The following is a 20317-nucleotide window of genomic DNA, read 5'->3' on the forward strand; positions in this document are numbered from 1 at the left end:
TCATGTCCAATCAATTGAATTGACCACAGGTAGACTCCAATCAAGTTGTAGAACATCTTAAGGATTATCAATGGAAACAGGATGCACCTGAGCTCAATTTCGAGGCTGATAGCAAAAGGTCTGAATACTTATGGAAATAACGTATTTCTGTTTTGTTTTTTTTATAAATGTGCCAAAAATTCTAAAAACCTGTTTTCACTTTGTCATTATAGGGTATGGTGTGTAGATTGATGAGGGGGCTAAAAAACAAACAATTTAATACATTTTAGAAAAAGGCTGTAACGTAACAAAATGTTTTGTTGTAATTTTGCTGTGTAACTGCAGTTAGAGTGCAGTTAAACTGCAGCACACTGCAGTTATTCTGAAATTACTGCGTCCAAAATACCACAGTTTACTGCAGTTACTGCACTTTTACTGCAGTTTCAAAACGGCAATCTTTTTTTGTAAGGGTCATCTTTCAGGGAGTCCCTTGTGTAAAGAGTAGGGAGTGTTACCAACCCTAACCCTAACTTAACTCTTAACCATAGCCCTAACCATAACCATGATCTTAACTCCCAGACCTTCCAGTTGTGGTGTAACCTGAGGAAGTTTGAGCAGAGGATGGGCTGCCAGTACTTGACCCATGAGGGAGACATCATACCTCTATCACTTCCCCTGGACCTCCGGGCATGACGACAGCCCCTGTGACCCTAGGCCCAAACGTTCAAAGCTGGTTGGACAAGATAGCTACTGTATTTGTATTTGTATTTATTATGAATCCCCATTAGCTGTTGCCAAGGCAGCAACTACTCTTCCTGGGGTCCAGAGAAATTAAGGCAGTTTATTCCATTTCAATGTGTGTGTGTGTGTGTGTGTGTGTGTGTGTGTGTGTTGCTTTACATTCGCAAAATAAGGTGTTTTTGAATCTGTTTAAAAAATATATATTTTACCCCCTTTTTCGTGGAATCCAATTGTTAGTAGCTACTATCTTGTCTCATCGCTACAACTCTCGTACGGGCTCGGGAGAGACGAAGGTTGAAAGTCATGCGTCCTCCGATACACAACCCAACCAAGCCAAGCCACACTGCTTCTTAACACAGCGCGCATCCAACACGGAAGCAAGCCACACCAATGTGTTGGAGGAAACATTGTGCACCTGGAAACCTTGGTTAGTGCACTGCACCCGGCCTGCCACAGGAGTCACTGGTGCGCGATGAGACAAGGATATCCCTACCAGCCAAACCCTCCCTAACCCGGACAATTGTGCGTCGCCCCGCGGACCTCCCGGTCGTGGCCGGTTACGACAGAGCCTGGGCGCGAACCCAGGGTCTCTGGTGGCTCAGCTGGCGCTGTAATACAGCACCCTTAACCACTGCGCCACCCGGGAGGCCCTGAATCTGTTTTTTTAAATCAAAATGTACTGCTAGCATGAGTTACTTGATGTGAAATAAAGATCCATGTAGTCATGGCTCTATTTAGTACTGTGCGCCTTCCATAGTCAGTTCTGGACTTGGGGACTGTGAAGAGACCTCTTGTGGCATGTCTTGTGGGGTATGCCACCCACTCTGAATCTAACTGCAACTCTTTGTTAAGTGTTGCAGTCATTTCAGTCGCTGTAGTAGCTGACATGTATAGTTACTTTTGTGTCCCTCCAGGCCTGAGGGCACACACTTTCTAGTAGGCTTAAATTGAATATGTGGCAAATAGGAGTGGCAATATCGTCCACTTTTATCCTCAGTAATTGCCCATCCAATTTGTCATACCCCGGTGGCTGGACTAGAATACTGGTGTATTTCAGTGGTCTAAATAAATCCAACTACTGTTGAACTGCTAAAGAAGCACACAGCGACCAATGATTTCTTATGGACAAAAGTCTTTGAAGTCTTTAAAAAATATATGATTATTATTATTTTCTCCTCTAAAGGATTCCTCAGTTTTCGGACTGTGGATTAAGTATTCCATATTCTGTTGATTTATCTATTTATAAAACAATAAGTGTATATTACATTTGTCAGCAATGATTATGAATCTACACCACACAACAGCAGTACAGAGGCTCTCGTTCTTTCTGTCTGTATCTGGCAGACCACCTCCGACGCTCTTCTGAGAAATCAAAACTGTCTCTCTCTCTGATGCTACTGTTTGCTGGGTTAATACAATATTTTAAAACGTTTAGATTTGTTTTTGTGTCTCTCAGTCATTCTCTATCATTTGATAGTTCTGAAGGTCCGTACGTACAACTTACTATGATTGGCTATAACATTAATTGAATTACTTCTAGAATGTTTGTCAGTTTTGTAAAGTTCACATTTCCCTTTTCATCACACCTATTAATTTCCCTCTCATTTCCCCTAAGCCCCCATGTCCCTCTCTCTCTCTTCATCTGTCTCTCTCTCTCTCTATCTATCTATCTCTCTCTCTCTGTCACTCCTCCTCTCTCTCTCGCCACTCTCTCTCTCCACCCACTCTCTCTGTTTACTCACTCTGTGTGTGTGTGTGTGTGTGTGTGTGTGTGTGTGTGTGTGTGTGTGTGTGTGTGTGTGTGTGTGTGTGTGTGTGTGTGTGTGTGTGTGTGTGTGTGTGTGTGTGTGTGTGTGTGCGTCTTGACAAATCTTGACATCCTGAGGGGAAGAGAGGAGGGCTTTATGGCATGTAGCCTAGTGGTTAGAGTGTTGGACTAGTAACCGCAAGATCGGATCCCCGAGCTGACAAAGTAAAAATCTGTTGTTCTGCCCCTGAACAGGCAGTTAACCTGGTCTCAATCACATGGATGAATGCGAGCAGCTTGGAGATTACGCAGCAATTTCAACATTATTCAACTCTCTGCCTTGAACCTCAAAATGGCGGACGGAAGACAGGGTTGTGCGGCAGGTGCCGCTTCTCATTCGAATGCTGTAATTTTATCTAAACCATCAGGTGTACGCCGATCCCAGCTAAGTAACTCATGCAAAGAGTTAAAGCGTAATTATGTGTTTTATCTCCAGTACTCTGCCATGATTGTCAGTTATGTAGCTGCTCTACTGATAATCTCAGTGCGTCCTTGCTGGGATGAAACAATCAGTCTACTACCTGAGAATATCAACACCAAACACATTGGTTCACCGTTCCACGGGAGCGGACAGTACACAGCATACCATAATGTTCTGAATAATGGCCAAGTCTACCTCGCTCCTTATTCTACTGAACCGCTTAGGCGTAACAAACACAAGTCCAACATTTATCGGAAACTGTTAAACTACCTGTTCACTACCCTCCTGCTCTCCAGGGATGTACAACTCAATCCTGGGCCCAATATCACCGAGCCAGTGATAGCACCGGAGTGGAGAGCGGTGGATGGCCTCTTCCACTGGTCTCGCTGCTGTGGAGTTGGGTGAGTGCTATGGTCCCATGGTTTCTCTCGATTCACCCAGCTCCAGGATAGATTTAGACTCTTCAAACATACCAGAGTCGCTATATGCGATCCCTGATCCCTGCTTCTGGTACGCAAGCTATTTTAATTAGTTCCCCGCATCCAGTGCAGGCGGGAGGGATTGTTAATTGCGCTACCGAACTGCCCCTAATCAAAACGAAACAAAACGGCCTAAACCCAGCCTTCAGAAAACACAGAAAATGTAACTTTTTTCAATGTGTCAATCACTCTCGAGTCATCTGGGACCCACGAGCTAAGCCCAAGGGACTACTAGGGGGGCACTTGAACATTCGTAGTGTCATTCCAAAAAGTGATCAAATTCAACATCTACTCACAGACTCCAACCTTGACTTTCTCTGCCTCTCAGAGACATGGCTCCATAAACACTCTCCATATGCTGCTTTGATTGTGCCTGGCTACAATGTTTTCAGGAGAGACAGGATTGAAGGAAGAGGAGGGGGTGTGATGATTTACATTAAAGAACATATCCGATGTAAACAAATTGAGTGGTCATGTGATAATGAACTAGAATGTATCGGCCTGAACGTTACACTGTCTCCCCAAATGTCTTTTACCCTCATTGGAATGTGTGGAAGTGTGTTTTTTGATCAGTTTAATACCATGCTTAGGGAATGTGATTTTGGGAAAGAGGTCATCTTAATGGGAGATTTTAACATTAATTATGAAGACAAGTGTTGTAGGAAAACCCCACAAACGGATCACTAATACCTTTGACCTTACACAGCTAGTTAAAGGGCCAACCAGGGTGACTTGTTGCTCTAAAACACAGATTGATTTGGTGTTCAGTAATAAACCAGAGAGAGTGACTAAATCATTCAATATGGTTACTGGGCTGTCTGATCATAATCTGACACTTATAGCCAGAAAGCTGTCTAAGAGCAGGTTTAACCTCTCTACTGTTAGAAAGCCGGATCAACTCAGAATACCTAAGAGTGAATTCAACTATTTTGAAAAAGCAATTAAGGGAATAAACTGGAATGATCTCTTGTCCTATACAGACGTGGAAGCTGATAGTCAGGTTTTTCTATCCACAATCCAGACTACAATAAATGGCTTCCTAAAGAAAATCAAATCCAAACCTGGCCAAAAGAGCACTCTTCCTTGGCTAAATGGAGAAATCTGGAAATTGATGAAAGAACGAGATTATGCTCTAAAAATAGCCCTAAAATCTAAATTAGAGCATGACAGACGTAGGTTTACCATGTTGAGAAATAAGGTGATAAAAGAAATCAGACAGTCCAAGGCAAACTTTTTTATTAACATAATTGGTGAAGCAAAGGGAAATTCTAAATTGATATGGGAGAATCTAAAAAAGTTAACAGGGAAATATATAGTATATAATAGTAATAGTAATAGTAAGTAATAGTAACACTGCAAAAAGACTAGAAATCATGGTGAATAACAATCTAACACAGGATGCAGTTGAAATAGCAACAGCCTTCAATTCCTACTTTATTGACTCTGTCAGGTTACTGACACAGAACCCCTCCACTGATTTCTTGGGCTCAGTGCTAGTGAATGACACTCAACCTGTCTTCATCATAAGGGAGGTTTCTGAGTCAAAGGTGAACAAGGTGATTAGCTCACTAAAGAACTCTAAAGCCAAAGATGTGTTTGGGATGGACTCTACCTTTCTTAAAAACTACAAAGAGTCACTCATTGGCCCCATTACTAAGGTCACCAACACATCTATTGGTCTCGGTGTGTTTCCAAGGGTATGGAAGTCGGACATAATAACGGCCATCTTTAAATCAGGCGACCCTGCTGACGTGAGTAACTACAGGCCCATTAGTATACTACCTGTGGTGTCAAAGGTTGTTGAAAAGTGTGTAGCAGAACAACTGATTGCCCACCTCAACAACAGCCCCTTCACATTACACTCCATGCAGTTTGGCTTCAGAGCGAAACACTCCACAGAAACGGCCAACTGCTTTCTTCTGGAAAATGTGGTCCAAGATGGACAAAGGGGGTGCTGTTGGGGCTGTGTTTCTGGACCTAAGGAAGGCTTTTGATACTGTTAACCATGAGATTCTCATCACAAAATTGTCCAAGTTCAACTTTTCCCCTGATGCCTTGAGATGGATGAAATCATACCTTGAAGGCAGAACTCAGTGTGTCAGAGTGAGCAATGAGCTGTCGCCCACTCGTAGCTATGATGTGGGCGTGCCCCAAGGGTCAATACTGGGGCCCCTCCTGTTCAGCCTGTACATTAATGATCTGCCTTCTGTCTGTACTGGGTCTGAAGTTCAAATGTATGCAGATGATACAGTGATATATGTGCATGCAAAGAGCAAACAACAAGCTGCACAAGAACTCACTACTGTAATGGTCCAGGTTACAAAGTGGCTCAGTGACTCGTGTTTGCATCTCAATGTGAAAAAACTGTTTGCATGTTCTTCACAAAGAGGGCAACAGATGCTACTGAGCCAGATGTCTATGTGTCAGCGGAGAAGCTCCAGGTGGTATCCGATTTTAAGTACCTTGGCATCATACTTGATTCCAACCTCTCTTTTAAAAAGCATGTGAAAAAGGTAATTCAAATAACTAAATTCAATCTAGCTAATTTCCGATTTATACGAAATTGTTTGACTACAGAGGTAGCAAAACTGTACTTCAAATCTATGATACTCCCCACTTAACATACTGCTTGACTAGTTGGGCCCAAGCTTGCTGTACAACATTAAAACCTATTCAGTCTGTCTACAAACAGGCTCTCAAAGTGCTTGATAGGAAGCCCAATAGCCATCATCATTGTCACATCCTTAGAAAGCATGAGCTCTTGAGTTGGGAAAATCTTGTGCAATACACCGACGCATGTCTTGTATTCAAGATCCTTAATGGCCTGGCTCCCCCTCCACTCAATATTTTTGTTAAACAGAAAACCCAGACATATGGCAGCAGATCCACAAGGTCTGCCATGAGAGGTGACTGTATAGTTCCCCTAAGGAAAAGCACCTTTAGTAAATCTGCATTCTCTGTGAGAGCTTCCCATGTCTGGAATACACTGCCATCAGACACACATAACTGCACCACATATCACACTTTCACAAAATGCTTGAAGACATGGCTAAAGGTCAATCAGATTTGTGAACATGGTCCCTAGCTGTGTGTTGCCGCTTTCCATGTTGTCTGTTGTCTGTAGCTTGTGAGGTGTGGAAACACTTTGTTGCTTTTATGAATTTTGTCTTGCTGCTTTTTGTTCTATGTTGCTCTGTCTGTATGCTACGTCTTGCTTGTCCTATGTTGCTCTGTCTGTATGCTATGTCTTGCTTGTCCTATGTTGCTATGTCTTGCTTGTTCTATGGTGCTATTGTCTATATTGTAATTGTTTTTAATAACCTGCCCAGGGACTGTGGTTGAAAATTAGCCGGCTGGCTAAAACCGGCACTTTTACTGAAACGTTGATTAATGTGCACTGACCCTGTAAAAATAATAAATAATTAAATTAATAATTAAATAATAATTAAAAATTAAAAATAAACCACTTTTCTTAGACCGTCATTGAAAATAGGAATTTGTTCTGAACTAACTTGCCTAGTTAAATAAAGGTAAAATAAGCCCATTGATGTTGTATTGTGCAGGGCTCATTTGTAAAAGAGACTTTATTCTCAATATGACTTCCCAGTTGAAATAAAGGTAAATAAATATTCCACTGGTGTTGGAAACACTTTGAAAAGTGTAAATTTGCGGATTTACCGCCCCTTTAAAAAAAAAAATAATACCCCCTTTTCGTGGTATCCAATTGTTAGTAGTTACTATCTTGTCTCATCGCTACAACTCCCGTATGGGCTCGAGAGAGAGAGAGACGAAGGTCGAAGGCCATGCGTCCTCTGAAACACAACCCAACCAAGCCGAACTGCTTCTTAACACAGCGTGCATCCAACCCGGAAGCCAGCCGCACAAATGTGTCGGACGAAACACTGTGCACCTGGCGACCTTGTTAGCGTGCACTGCAAAGGATATCTTCTACCAGCCAAACCCTCCCTAACCTGGACAAAGCTAGGCCAATAGTGCGTCGCCCCACGGACCTCCCGGTCGCGGCTGGCTGCGACAGAGCCTGGGCACAAACCCAGAGTCTCTGGTGGCACAGCTAGCGCTGCGATGCTGTGCCCTATACCACTGCGCCACCCGGGAGGCCCCAAAAACGGTCCCTTTTTAATCTTGAAATCATGAGGGGTATAGAGGAGGGCTTTATAGGTTTGGTTGAGGTCAGGATCAGTTACTACTTTGAGGCTCCACTGTTGAGATTGAGGAACTGTATCTCTGTCATATTCTCAACCCTTTTCCTGTTGAAAGAGAAAGTAAAATATAGAGTTTCCTAGTGTTTACTCTTTATAAACATTCAACTCAATAGGTTAATACTTTATGAATATAGCTCTTTTTTTACATGTTTCATACATCATCTTGGAGCATTTCATTTCATTTCATCTCAAGGGTATTTAACAGCTATAAACAAAATGTAATCACAAAACTCGTACCATTCCGTTTGGTTTTATGGCTGTCATATTACCAAGGTCAGCAGTACTGTATGACATGTCATGTAGTTACGGGGAACTACAGAGATAACAAGAGAGACAATAGCTATGTGTCATTCCAGGGAAGATAGTCACTCCCCTCTGCTCTCATTTACTCCCCTTCACAGATCTGATGGGACTGGATATGTGAAGCAGTGTGGCGCAAACTAGATAGAGCTATTGCTTACACCTTAACAGTTGTCACAGATCGGTGAAGCGGAGTGAACGAAGGCAGAGAAACATCTTCCTGGAAAGACATAACACATGCAGGTTTCAACACTCCATTCCTTCCTCATAGCAGACAACCTTTAGACACAGCTAAATAGACTGTTTTAAGTTCACATTCTGTCATATGAGAAGAGGATATTTGTCTTTATGAGAAGATGTCTTCATTGTCTGGTGAGTGTCTGTTAAATAGTACATATTTGAGTTTTAGATGACATTATGTGGTGGTTTCCTGGTCAGAGCTTTAATTAAATCAGGACTAGAATAATTCTGCTACTATTGCTTATCTTCACATTACTGACTTCTGGACTATAGAGGCAAACAACTAAATACTTTAATTTAAAGGGATTGTTCATGATTTTGGCAGTGAGGGCCTTTATACTGTTACGAGATGTCAAGTTGGGCATTACTTAATATGCACTGAATGGAGCTGTATGCATGCTACAGAGTGATGCTGAAGTAAAGAATAAACCCCATATTTATTCTGCTACAAATGAGAAGTGTACAGGAGGAGTCTCACCATAGAGATACTCTATAGAGAATCTAGGAAGATCCATTTAGTTAACAAAGTGGGACATTTTCTCTGAACTTAAACTTTAGATTCAATATAACAGAAAGTCAGTGAAGATGCTTAGAGAGCTCCTATGTTCCTTCACTCTTTTGGATCAAACCAATAGACACGTTTACTCATACAGAAAAACACTTGTCGACAAGCATGGAGAGTATTTTCTTATTCATTGCTTGTAGTTCTGTTAGCAATTGTGTCATGTAGATTAGTTGATTTATATAGTTAATCAACTTTTTACCACACATTTCATTAAAGGGGCAATCAAGTTAATAGATCCAAAGTTATTACATCCATTGTTTGAATTTTGTATTAATTATATGTACTTATATGTACCCATTGATTCTTGAAGTACACAGACCCCTTGACTTTTTCTACATTTTGTTACGTTACAGCCTTTTAAAAAATGTATTAAATATTTGTTTTCCCTCATCAATCTACACACAATACCCCATAATGAAAAGCGAAAACAGTTTTTTTGACATTTTTGCAAATGTATACCAGAGCATCTTTTAAATATTTCTACAACTTGATTGGAGTCCACCTGTGGTAAATTCAATTGACTGGACATGATTTGGAAAGGCACACACCTGTCTATATAAGGTCCCACAGTTGACAGTGCATGGCAGAGCAAAAAACAAGCCATGAGGTTGAAGGAATTATCCGTAGAGCTCCGAGACAGGATTGTGTCAAGGAACAGATATGGGAAAGGGTACCAAAACATTTCTGCAGCATTGAAGGTCCCCAAGAACACAGCGACCTTTATCATTTTTTAATGGAAGAAGTTTGGAACCACCAAGATTCGTCCTAGATCTGGTCGTCCGGCCAAACTGAGCAATCGGGGGAGAAGGACCTTGGTCAGGGAAAGATGAACGGAGCAAATTACAGAGATATCCTTGATGAAAGCCTGCTCCAGAGTGCTCAGGACCTCAGACTGGGGCGAAGGTACACCTTGCAAAAGGACAACGGCCCTAAGCACACAGCCAAGACAACGCAGGAATGGCTTCTGGACAAGTCTCTGAATGTCCTTGAGTTTCCCAGCCAGAGCCCGGACTTGAACCCGATCTGGAGAGATCTGAAAATAGCTGTGCAGCAACGCTCCCCAGCCAAAGCCTCCTTCACTCACGCCACCAAACTTACCCTAGAAAAACTGACTATCCTACCGATCCTCGACTTCGGCGATGTCATCTACAAAATAGCTTCCAATACTCTACTCAGCAAACTGGATGCAGTTTATCACAGTGCCATCCGTTTTGTTACTAAAGCACCTTATACCACCCACCACTGCGACCTGTATGCTCTAGTCGGCTGGCCCTCGCTACATATTCATCGCCAGACCCACTGGCTCCAGGTCATCTACAAGTTCATGCTAGGTAAAGCTCCACCTTATCTCAGTTCAGTGGTCACAATGGCAACACCCACCCGTAGCACGCGCTCCAGCAGGTGTATCTCACTGATCACCCCTAAAGCCACCACCTCATTTGGCCGCCTTTCGTTCCAGTTCTCTGCAGCCTGTGACTGGAACGAATTGCAAAAATCGCTGAAGTTGGAGACTTTTATCTCCCACACCAACTTCAAACATCTGCTATCTGAGCAGCAAACCGATCGCTGCAGCTGTACATAGTCTATCGGTAAATAGCCCACCCAATTGACCTACCTCATCCCCATACTGTTTATATTTATTTACTTTTCTGCTCTTTTGCACACCAGTATCTCTACCTGTACATGACCATCTGATCATTTATCACTCCAGTGTTAATCTGCAAAATTGTAATTATTCGCCTACCTCCTCATGCCTTTTGCACACATTGTATATAGACTCCCCCTTTTTTCTACTGTGTTATTGACTTGTTAATTGTTTACTCCATGTGTAACTCTGTGTTGTCTGTTCACACTGCTATGCTTTATCTTGGCCAGGTCGCAGTTGCAAATGAGAACTTGTTCTCAACTAGCCTACCTGGTTAAATAAAGGTGAAATAAATAAAAAATAAAAAGTATCTATTTCCACAGTAAAAACGAGTCCTATATTGACATAACCTGAAAGGCCGCAAAGGAAGGAAGAAGCCACTGCTCCAAAACCTCCATAAAAAAAACAGACTACGGTTTGCAACTGCACATGGGGACAAAGATGGCCCTTTTTGAAGAAATATCCTCTGGTCTGATGAAACAAAAACATAATTGTTTGGCCATAATGACCATCGTTATGTTTGGAGGGAAAATGGGGAGACTTACAAGCCGAAGAACACCATCCCAACCGTGAAGCACCGGGGTGGCAGTATCATGTTGTGGGGGTGCTTTGCTGCAGGAGTGACTGGTGCACTTCACAAAATAGATGGCTTCATGAGAGAGGAAAATTACGTGGATATATTGAAGCAACATCTCAAGACATCAGTTAGGAAGTTAACTCTTGGTCGCAAATGGGTCTTCAAAATGGACAATGAGCCCAAGCATACTTCCAAAGGACAACAATGTCAAGGTATTGGAGTGGCCATCACAAAGCCCTGACCTCAATCTCATAGACAATTTGTGAGCAGAACTGAAAAAGGGTGTGCGAGCAGGGAGGCCTACAAACCTGAGTTACACCAAGTCTGTAAGGAGTAATGGGCCAACATTCACCCAACTTATTGTGGGAAGCTTGTGGAAGGCTACCCGAAACATTTGACCCAAGTTAAACAATTTAAAAGCAATGCTACCAAATGCGTATTGAGTGTATGTAAACTTCTGACCCACTGGGAATGTGATGAAAGAAATAAAAGCTGAAATAAATAATTCTCTCTACTATTATTCTGACATTTCACATTCTTAAAATAAAGTGGTGATCTTAACTTACCTAAGACAGGGAAATTTTACTCGTATTAAATGTCAGGAATTGTGAAAAACTGAGTTTAAATGTATTTGGCTAAGGTGTATGTAAACTTCCAACTTCAACTGTATAAGGCTGTAACGTAACGTAACGTGTCACGTTCTGACCTTTATTTCCGTTGTTTTGTCATTATTTAGTATGGTCAGGGCGTGAGTTGGGGTGGGCAGTCTATGTTTGTTTTTCTATCATTTTGGGATTTGTATGTTTCTGCCTAGTATGGTTCTCAATCAGAGGCAGGTGTCATTAGTTGTCTCTGATTGAGAATCATACTTAGGTAGCCTGGGTTGCACTGTTTGTTTGTGGGTGATTGTCTATGTTAGTTGCTTGTGTCAGCACAGGGGCCTGTTGCACAAAACTAGGATAAGGGATTAAGCCAGGATATCTTGGTGATCCTGGCTCAATTGATCCGTAATCCGGTTGCACTAAAGATGGATAGGGGGCAGGAGGATATGTTATGGTATAAATTACCATGGAGATTTATTCTGTGGAGCTAGCCTGCTCCAGACCAGGCTAAATTCCAGGATCTATTTAATCTCATCCCTAATGTCAGTCAGCAGTCACCACAAATGGAAACCAATAGTTATTTCACTGCTCACTATACATTGTTATCACATATAACTAGACCCACTGTTATTATTTAAACGTTTGTGATCATTAATTTCAATGATTTTGGATAAAAAATGATTTTTAGATGATGTTGCTATCATTAGATAATTTACAGTTTCCCATAGACTATAAGGCTATATATAAAATGATAGAATATTAGGGCCACAGAGGGAAAAAACACAAGTCATAATATTGTAACCAGTTGTTTTAAAGGAGGACAGTTGTTAAAATGACAGATGTGGGGCATTTCGTGAAATTGTACTTCAGTATGGTTTCATAAACAAAGACATGCTGATGTGCCAGAATATTAAGTATCACATTGTCATAAGTATCAAAACTGTAAAAACAATATGTAGCTTTTCTGCAGAAAGAACCAGCCTCATAAATTTATGACTTTATCCTTTTTCTTCAGTGTGGCCCTAGTACTCTGTCATATAAACAAATACACATTCCATATGAATATAAAAACACAATGTGTAACATTATGTTCCTTTATTGAATAAGGACAAAACAAAGCAGGTAAACCATCAGCTCCTTTCGAAACTGAAGTCACAGTGACTCTACAAGATGAAAAGCACAGAATCCAAGCATATTATACAAAATGATACATACACATTCAAAGGTCTGTATATAACACACCCTGCATGTCTGCACACTAAAATAAATGCAGGACAAATCCATACACATCAACTGAACAGACAAATGAATGGATGCAGTAGCCTCCCTGCAGCCTTGTATTACACACAGTATACCGCACAAACATCATAAGAGGCCAAATTGGTCAAAAACGAACCCAAAAAACCCAAATTCCTCTGCCACCGCAGGACATATTTAACCAAAATTGAAAGCACACATACTAACTAAAATAATTCAACACATATTGGTCCCTCAGCAGCCGACCACTGTCGTCATCAGGAAGATTGCCGGATTGTCCCAGTCCATGGCTGGTGGCACTCTGGGGGCCCTCTCCTTCCTCAGGCAGGCCACATTGTGGAGGACAGCACAAGCCACAGTAATATCACATGCCCTAACAGGGCTGACCCTTAATTTGTGAAGGCAGTGAAAGCGTGCCTTCAGGAGGCCAAAGGTCATTTCAACTCTGGCCCTGGTCCTGGCATGGGCATGGTTGTAGGCCTGCTGTGCTTCCTGGGGGTCTGTGAAAGGTGTCAGGAGAAAAGGCTGGCAGCCATACCCCTGTCTCCCAGCAACACACCAGAGAATTCACCTGTCAACACAAAATCTCATCATTACTACCTCATAAACACAGTGATATTCTTGACACAGCCATGATGGTTATAAATAGGGGTTGTGTGGCTTACCTTGTGATAGGCACTGAGAGATTTCAGAGGCCCGAAAGATTCTGGAGTCATGGACTGAGCCAGGCCATTTTGCCACAACATTGCTGATCACACAGTCAGCATTGCAGACCATCTGAAATCATAAGATGAGGAATATTACACCAATCAATGCACATCACTGGCAATGCAGAGTGTTCGTCAATGGACAATATCAAAAAGTTATGTTCACCTGAACATTAATGCTGTGAAAGGATTTCCTATTCACAAAATCGGCCTCATGGGCACCTGAGGGGCTTTTATCCTTGTGTGTGCAGTCCACTGCACCAATGACATTGGGGAAACCTGTCACACAAAGTAATGAGTATCCTACTATGTGTTAACAGTTGTCCTGTAATTTGTAGATCCTCTTACCTGCAATCCTATAGAACTCCTCTTTGATGTCACAGAGTCTTCTGTGGCCAGGGAAGGAGATGAAGACATCTGCTAATGCTTTGATAGCCAGACACACACTCCTTATTGTGCGGCAAATTGTGGCCTTGTTCAGCTGTTCTGCATCCCCCACTGAGTACAGGAAGGCTCCACTAGCAAAAAGCGCAAGGCCACACAAACCATTTGCTCCACACTCAGTGCATGGCTCCGTGCAGTGCGGTGCTTAATCCTGGGACCCAGTAGTCTGCATAGATACCTGATGCCATCTGCAGAAAACCTGTATCTTTCATGGTCACAGGGAAGGCCAGTGGGTCCAACCGGTCCCTGAAGACCCTTTCTCGCCTGAAGGCTCTCCTCAGCACAAGTGCTTCTTCATCCACCACATCTCGCACGAATGGGCATGCCATTGTCAGAGCAGAAAGGAACACACAATTTTGGGCCTTCATATAGGCTAGTGGCCACACCTGGTGCTGGGGGTGGGCAAAAGAGGGCGATGCCTTATAACGATGACTTGGTTGTACTGATTGCTGGGAAAATAAAAAAACCTTAGAAAGATGCCACCGTCCTGTGTGCTCACAATAAGAGCTCATATGTCATGGCTCACTTGACTTTACGAGAATATACCTAATTTTTATTTTGAGCTGTGTCATCTTCTTGGAGCTGGGGGAGGAAAGAAAAATAATGATTAATACATTTGTGTTACAGTTAGCATACAGTGTACATTGAAGGCATATCTCACCTCCCTCTCAAGTTTTTTTATTTCAAGGTCCAGTTTCATAATTGTCCTCTTTTTTATTTCGGACTCCAGTGCAAGATTTTCCATCTTTTTCTTCTTGTACTGAATGTCTATGTCTGCCAGTTCTATTTGGCGCCGGAGGTGGTTGCCATACAACTTTCTGATAGCTTGTGAGCTCTGTGAACACAATACAATTAGCGCAGCTGGAATTTGGCAGGATGTGGTGTCCTTTTATTAATACGCACTATGTTGCCAGGCTGGTTTTCCCACTGTATAGCATCTGGGTCCTGTAAAAGAAATTAGATTTTTTGATTTTGATGAGGACTCCTCACCATTGTAGAGTAAATAGTACTTTCACAGTCTTAACATGATACCTCATGCCTTCTGGAATCCAGAGAGATGGTCTCCTCCTCATCATCGTCTCCATCATGTGCTGTTGCTGCTGCACTGGGGCCTTCACCCTATCACATTTAATCGGATTCATATTGAAGCTAGTAGACAAGACATGCCAGGCCTACAGTATGCCTTTGATGGAGTACTCACTGGATCAGCATCGTCTGGTGCTTGTGCTGGTGGCTCTAACAGGAACACAGTGCTGCCAGGCACTGCAAGGCAATAGGTAAACCAAAGTCAGACAGTCCAAATTGATTCAATATGAATGTGGTTGTATCCCATGTAGGGATGGAAGGACATACCTTGAATGAAGCGGGTGGCATCTTGGGAGGAACCTATGCTCGTCTCTTTCCCCCCAGGGATCCCCTCTAAGACGGGCCTGCCTTTATTTAGCTCCAAGGCCATGTCCTCTGCTGGGGTAAGGTCAGCCTTAGGTGACCCACCACCCGTGCCTTGTCTGTGGGTATTCTTTTTCACTGCTAAAACAGTACAGACAATGTGTGAGCAGGCACCTTCTGGGTACAATATATGCTTGTGCTTTGTTAAATATTAGTCAGGGACCATACCATTCTGCAGAATGTTCTTGTATTTGATTTTGACCTGCTGCCATGTCTGTTTTGGCCCGTTCATGTTTAATCTACACACACACACACACACACACACACACACACACACACCACACACTTAATGGAGTCACACTGCAAAAAATTACTTGGTATTTTTGTCTTGTTTTCAGTAAAAATATTTAAAAAAATATCATAGCTTTATACAGTGTGATGGAGTTACTTTACACAATTTCACTCATATCTGCAGTGCATTTCAATTAAAAATTTAACCGTTTCATAATTACAGTACAACTGCATTTTTGGAGATGTGAATTAAATATTTGAATTGTAATTGTGATGTTTCAGCGGAGCGGTGAGTGTGTAATTGTGCACTACTTACGCATTCAGGCGGTCTGCAATACTTTGCCACGCTTTTTCTCTTTGCTTTATCACTGTGGCGGTGTTGCCTTTCTTCTTAATTATATCTTTTACCTCCTCGTATGCCTCCATGAGGATTTGTGCTTCCGACGGGGAAAAGTACGCGGCTCTAGTTGCCATGGTAAATCAGTTAATCTGTGATCTGTGGCGGGGTCTATTTGAGTGAGCCGTGAGCGCGCACCTATCCAGGATTGGTTTCACCTGGCTTAATGAATCCGTGTCTGCTCATCCTGGCTTGGTCTTTGTGCAACCAATTAAGCCTGGACGCACATGTTTTGGCTTCATTGAGCTCAGCTGAGTCATTTATCCCGGATGTCTTAATTCTACTTTTGTGCCTTCGCGGTCGTTATTTGTTTATTGTTTTTGTATAGTTTGTATTCAGTGTTTTCTTTGATTAAATATTCATCATGAACACATACCACGGCGCATTTTGTTCCTCCGATCCTTCTCGCCTCTCCTCTTCAGATGAAGAGGTGGACGCCCGTGACAAGGGGTCTGAATACTTTCCCACTGGACAATATATATTATGCCTCATGAGCTTAATTCACCTGTTGTACCCCATCAGAACCCAAAACATGTAGCTAAGCCTGTTTTACTCTGTTTTTAAACATTGTTAATGTGAACAAACTTTGTTTAGCATCAAAACATTGTTAGAGCTATCATTTTGGTCAGATTGTAGCTCTGTCTATGAATTTGAAAGTGGTTACATTTCTCCAGGCTCATCCCTCAGCTCTTTACCAAAGTAGAGGTGGGGTGACCACTTTGTTATTGTTCCAATAAAGGACTCTAGCTTTACTGTAATATTTAAGATACACTTAATTACAAGAAATGTGTTACCAATGAATTCATTAATGACACAGGGATCCTTTAGAGATCTTTGATTGTACATGGATATTACTATAAATAATATGTCCAGTGTGTTAATGAAAATACATTTAAGTCATAATGACAACCCCTCCTCCCTATAGAGTCAAACCCAATGAGGATTGTGCTGCTGGGGAAAACAGGAAGTGGCAAAAGCAGTGCAGGAAACACCATCTTTGGAGGAGATGAAGAGTTCAAGATAGACAGTTCAGCCAAGTCCGGAACGCAAAAGTGTGAAGCAAAGACCAAGGACATCAATGGAAGAAAGGTCACTGTAGTAGACACACCTGGACTCTTTGACACAGACATCCCTGAAGAGGAGCTGAAACCTGAACTAGTGAAATGTATTGTAGAGTGTGCTCCGGGTCCACATGCCTTTCTCATTGTGCTTAAAGTGGAAAAGTACACAGTCCTCGAGGAAAGAGTCATCACACAAATCGAGAACCTTTTTTCACGAAAGATCTTTAATTATGCCACAGTTCTCTTCATTTACGGTGACCAGCTTCATGAAGGAAAAACTATTCAGGATTTTGTGAAAACAAATAAGAAACTGAGTGAGCTTGTGGAGAAATGTGGTGGCCGCTGTCACGTCATTGACAACAAACACTGGAATACCAGTCAGCAGGGTCAGTACAGGAACAACCAGTACCAAGTAGCAGAGTTACTCAACACCATAGAGAGAGAGGGCGGAGGAAGATGCTACACCAATGAGATGCATCAAGCAGTGCATGGAGTCATACAAGCAGAGAAAGAGAGTCTTAGAGAGTCAAACAGCCAGATGTCAGAGGAAGAGAACGAAAAACTAGCCAAGGAAAGAGCGAGAAAGAAACTCTTGATCAAGTTGTCAGGGGTAGCAACAGGTGTAGTAGTAGGAGCGTTCCTTGGGGTTGTAGGGTCATTAGCAGTAGTACTTTCTCTCTTAAGTAGTATAGGAGCAGCAGCAAAAGCAGCAGCGGCAAAAGCAGCAGCGGGAGCAGCAGGAGGAGTAGCAGGAGGAGTAGCAGGAGGAGGAGTAACGGCAGCAGCAGGAGGAGGAGCGGGAGGAGGAGTAACGGCAGCAGCAGGAGGAGTAGCGGGAGGAGGAGTAACGGCAGCAGCAGGAGGAGTAGCAACAGCAGCAGGAGTAGCAGGAGGAGGAGTAACGGCAGCAGCAGGAGGAGTAGCGGGAGCAGCAGGAGGACTAGCAACAGCAGCAGGAGTAGCAGAAGGAGTAGCAGCAGCAGGAGGAGTAGCAGCAGCAGCAGGAGGAGTAGCGGCAGCAGCAGGAGGAGTAGCGGGAGGAGTAGCAGCAGGAGGATTAGCAGCAGCAGGAGGAGAAGCAGCAGCAGCAGGAGTAGCAGGAGCAGTAGCTGGAGGAGTATCTGGAGGAGGAGCAGCAGCAGGAGCAGCAGTAGGAGGAGCTGGGGCAAACATTGGAGTGGGTACAGGGTTAGGCATAGCTGTTGGTGTGATAGCATTATTAGCAGGAGGAATAGGAGGGGGCATAGTTGGAGCTGGTGCAGCAGAGGATGCACAGACACCAGGAGAGGCAGTAAAGAAAGCAGCTGAGGCAGTCTGTGAGGTGGGTAAGTATATCTTGGAGGGGGGAAAATGTATTTTGGACAGTGTAAGAAGTGTGTCAGAGGGGTACAGCAAACTGAGTTTGAGTGAAGAAAAGAAGTAGCAGGAGCACTCTAGGTATTCAGAAAACACAGGTGAAATGAGTGAATGAGTGTTAACAACCTCTGTTTCAATAGTTTACTAAACACAACAGTCAGTACCATACCACAGAAGAAGAAAAACTGTTCAAACAAATAATAAACATTTCGGACAAATCAAACCTTATAACATGTCATTGTTTTAACATAATTATAATAGCACATTTTTTATTTCAGTGTTTTAACAGAATTACAGTAGCAAATGTTTGATTCCAATGTTATACAGAATTACAGTAGCAAATGTTTGATTGCTATTTTCAAATGATTAAATGAAAAATGAAAATGTCCTTTCAATGTAAATGATGTAAACACATTATACTGTATATGTAACTGATGTGAAATGGCTAGCTAGTTAGTGGTGGTCTGCACTAATAGTGTTTCAATCGGTGACGTCACTTGCTCTGAGACCTTGAAGTAGTAGTTCCCCTTGCTCTGCAAGGGCCGTGGCTTTTGTGGAGCGATGGGTAACGATGCTTCGTGGGTGACTGTTGTCGATGTGTGCAGAGGGTCCCTGGTCCGAGCGAGGGAACGGACTAAAATTATACTGTTCCATTTTTAACATGCATGACTACATCTCTGTTGTTATAATGTTGTATGAGTTGAATAAACTGGAGACAGAGAAGCTGCTCATAAAATCATATTTACCACAATGTTGATTTTATATCAGGGTTTCCCTTTTCACAGCTTTGCATTGTGGAAATGTTAAGTTTCTTCACTCAAAAATCTTCCTATTTTTTATGATCACTATTGTATTGTCTGTATTTACTATTTTTAATGATTGAGACTTTAGGAATGTGGACTGGCATGTATTCTACACTGATTTAATTACTTGCGAAAATAAAATGGTTAATTGTTCACAATCTGTTGGATATTCATGTGTACATTAAAACAGTCAATTATTTTAAAGCATAAGAGGTATTTAGAGCATATTAGAGTTTTCCTTATTCAGTATCTTGTTCAGGGAAGCTCTATCTCAAAGGCAGAAAGTAATGTGAAAGTTTAAGTTTAGGCAAGAAATGTGATTGGTTGAGTTCAAGCAAGCAATTCCAATCATCCTGTTATAAGAGCAGATCTGCCTCAAGGGCAGAAAATGAATGTGATTGTTTAAGTTTAGGCACAAGGAACCCACGTGTTACCCCCATCACCCACCACCAACCCATCACCCACCCCCATCACCCACCACCAACCCATCACCCATCACCCACCACCATCACCCACCACCAACCCATCACCCATCACCAACCCATCACCCATCACCCACCACCAACCCATCACCCATCACCCACCACCAACCCATCACCCATCACCCACCACCAACCCATCACCCACCACCAACCCATCACCCACCACCATCACCCACCACCAACCCATCACCCATCACCCACCCCCATCACCCACCACCAACCCATCACCCATCACCCACCACCATCACCCACCACCAACCCATCACCCACCACCATCACCCACCCCCATCACCCATCACCCACCACCATCACCCACCACCCCATCACCCACCACCAACCCATCACCCATCACCCACCCCCACCACCAACCCATCACCACCCCCATCACCCACCACCAACCCAACCCATCACCCACCACCATCACCCACCACCAACCCCACCCATCACCCACCCATCACCCATCACCCACCACCAACCCATCACCCATCACCCACCCACCCATCACCCACCACCCATCACCACCCCATCACCCACCACCAACCCATTTCCCA

General features: G+C 42.9%; 2 protein-coding genes and 1 long non-coding RNA gene across 4 annotated transcripts; 1 reads left to right on the forward strand and 2 right to left on the reverse strand.

Annotated features, from left to right (window-relative positions):
- Positions 1-8061: 8061 nt before the first annotated feature.
- On the forward strand, positions 8062-19442 carry LOC115115139 (GTPase IMAP family member 5-like). Its single transcript, XM_029643630.2, has 2 exons — positions 8062-8322; positions 16990-19442. The coding sequence occupies exons 1-2, from the start codon at positions 8307-8309 to the stop codon at positions 18546-18548; spliced, it is 1575 nt and encodes a 524-aa protein (XP_029499490.2). The 5' UTR covers positions 8062-8306; the 3' UTR covers positions 18549-19442.
- On the reverse strand, positions 12986-14180 carry LOC135574293 (uncharacterized). Its single transcript, XR_010465286.1, has 3 exons — positions 13892-14180; positions 13502-13613; positions 12986-13407 (listed from the first exon to the last, which is right to left on the reverse strand). It is a non-coding gene; the product is annotated as an uncharacterized LOC135574293 (long non-coding RNA).
- LOC135574292 (uncharacterized) lies at positions 14210-16349 on the reverse strand. Of its 2 annotated transcripts, XM_065025392.1 has the most exons (9): positions 15984-16349; positions 15605-15675; positions 15341-15517; positions 15189-15250; positions 15020-15106; positions 14891-14932; positions 14649-14822; positions 14534-14569; positions 14210-14436 (listed from the first exon to the last, which is right to left on the reverse strand). In XM_065025392.1, the coding sequence occupies exons 1-8, from the start codon at positions 16139-16141 to the stop codon at positions 14534-14536; spliced, it is 807 nt and encodes a 268-aa protein (XP_064881464.1). In that variant the 5' UTR covers positions 16142-16349; the 3' UTR covers positions 14210-14436. The 2 variants fall into 2 exon arrangements, with proteins under 2 accessions (XP_064881464.1, XP_064881463.1); XM_065025391.1 differs by lacking the exons at positions 14210-14436; positions 14534-14569 and having other exon boundaries at positions 14578-14822.
- Positions 19443-20317: the final 875 nt, after the last annotated feature.

The sequence above is a fragment of the Oncorhynchus nerka genome, linkage group LG12 (assembly GCF_034236695.1).
Source record: "Oncorhynchus nerka isolate Pitt River linkage group LG12, Oner_Uvic_2.0, whole genome shotgun sequence".
Classification (NCBI taxonomy): domain Eukaryota; kingdom Metazoa; phylum Chordata; class Actinopteri; order Salmoniformes; family Salmonidae; genus Oncorhynchus; species Oncorhynchus nerka.

Coding starts and splice junctions, on each gene's coding strand:
- LOC135574292 (XM_065025391.1), bottom strand. CDS start 16,141: ATGGCAACTAGAGCCGCGTACTTTTCCCCGTCGGAAGCACAAATCCTC. Junction 15,676..15,983: donor ATTGCAGACCGCCTGAATGC/GTAAGTAGTGCA, acceptor GTGTGTGTGTAG/ATTAAACATGAACGGGCCAA. Junction 14,823..14,890: donor AAAACCAGCCTGGCAACATA/GTGCGTATTAAT, acceptor TTGTGTTCACAG/AGCTCACAAGCTATCAGAAA.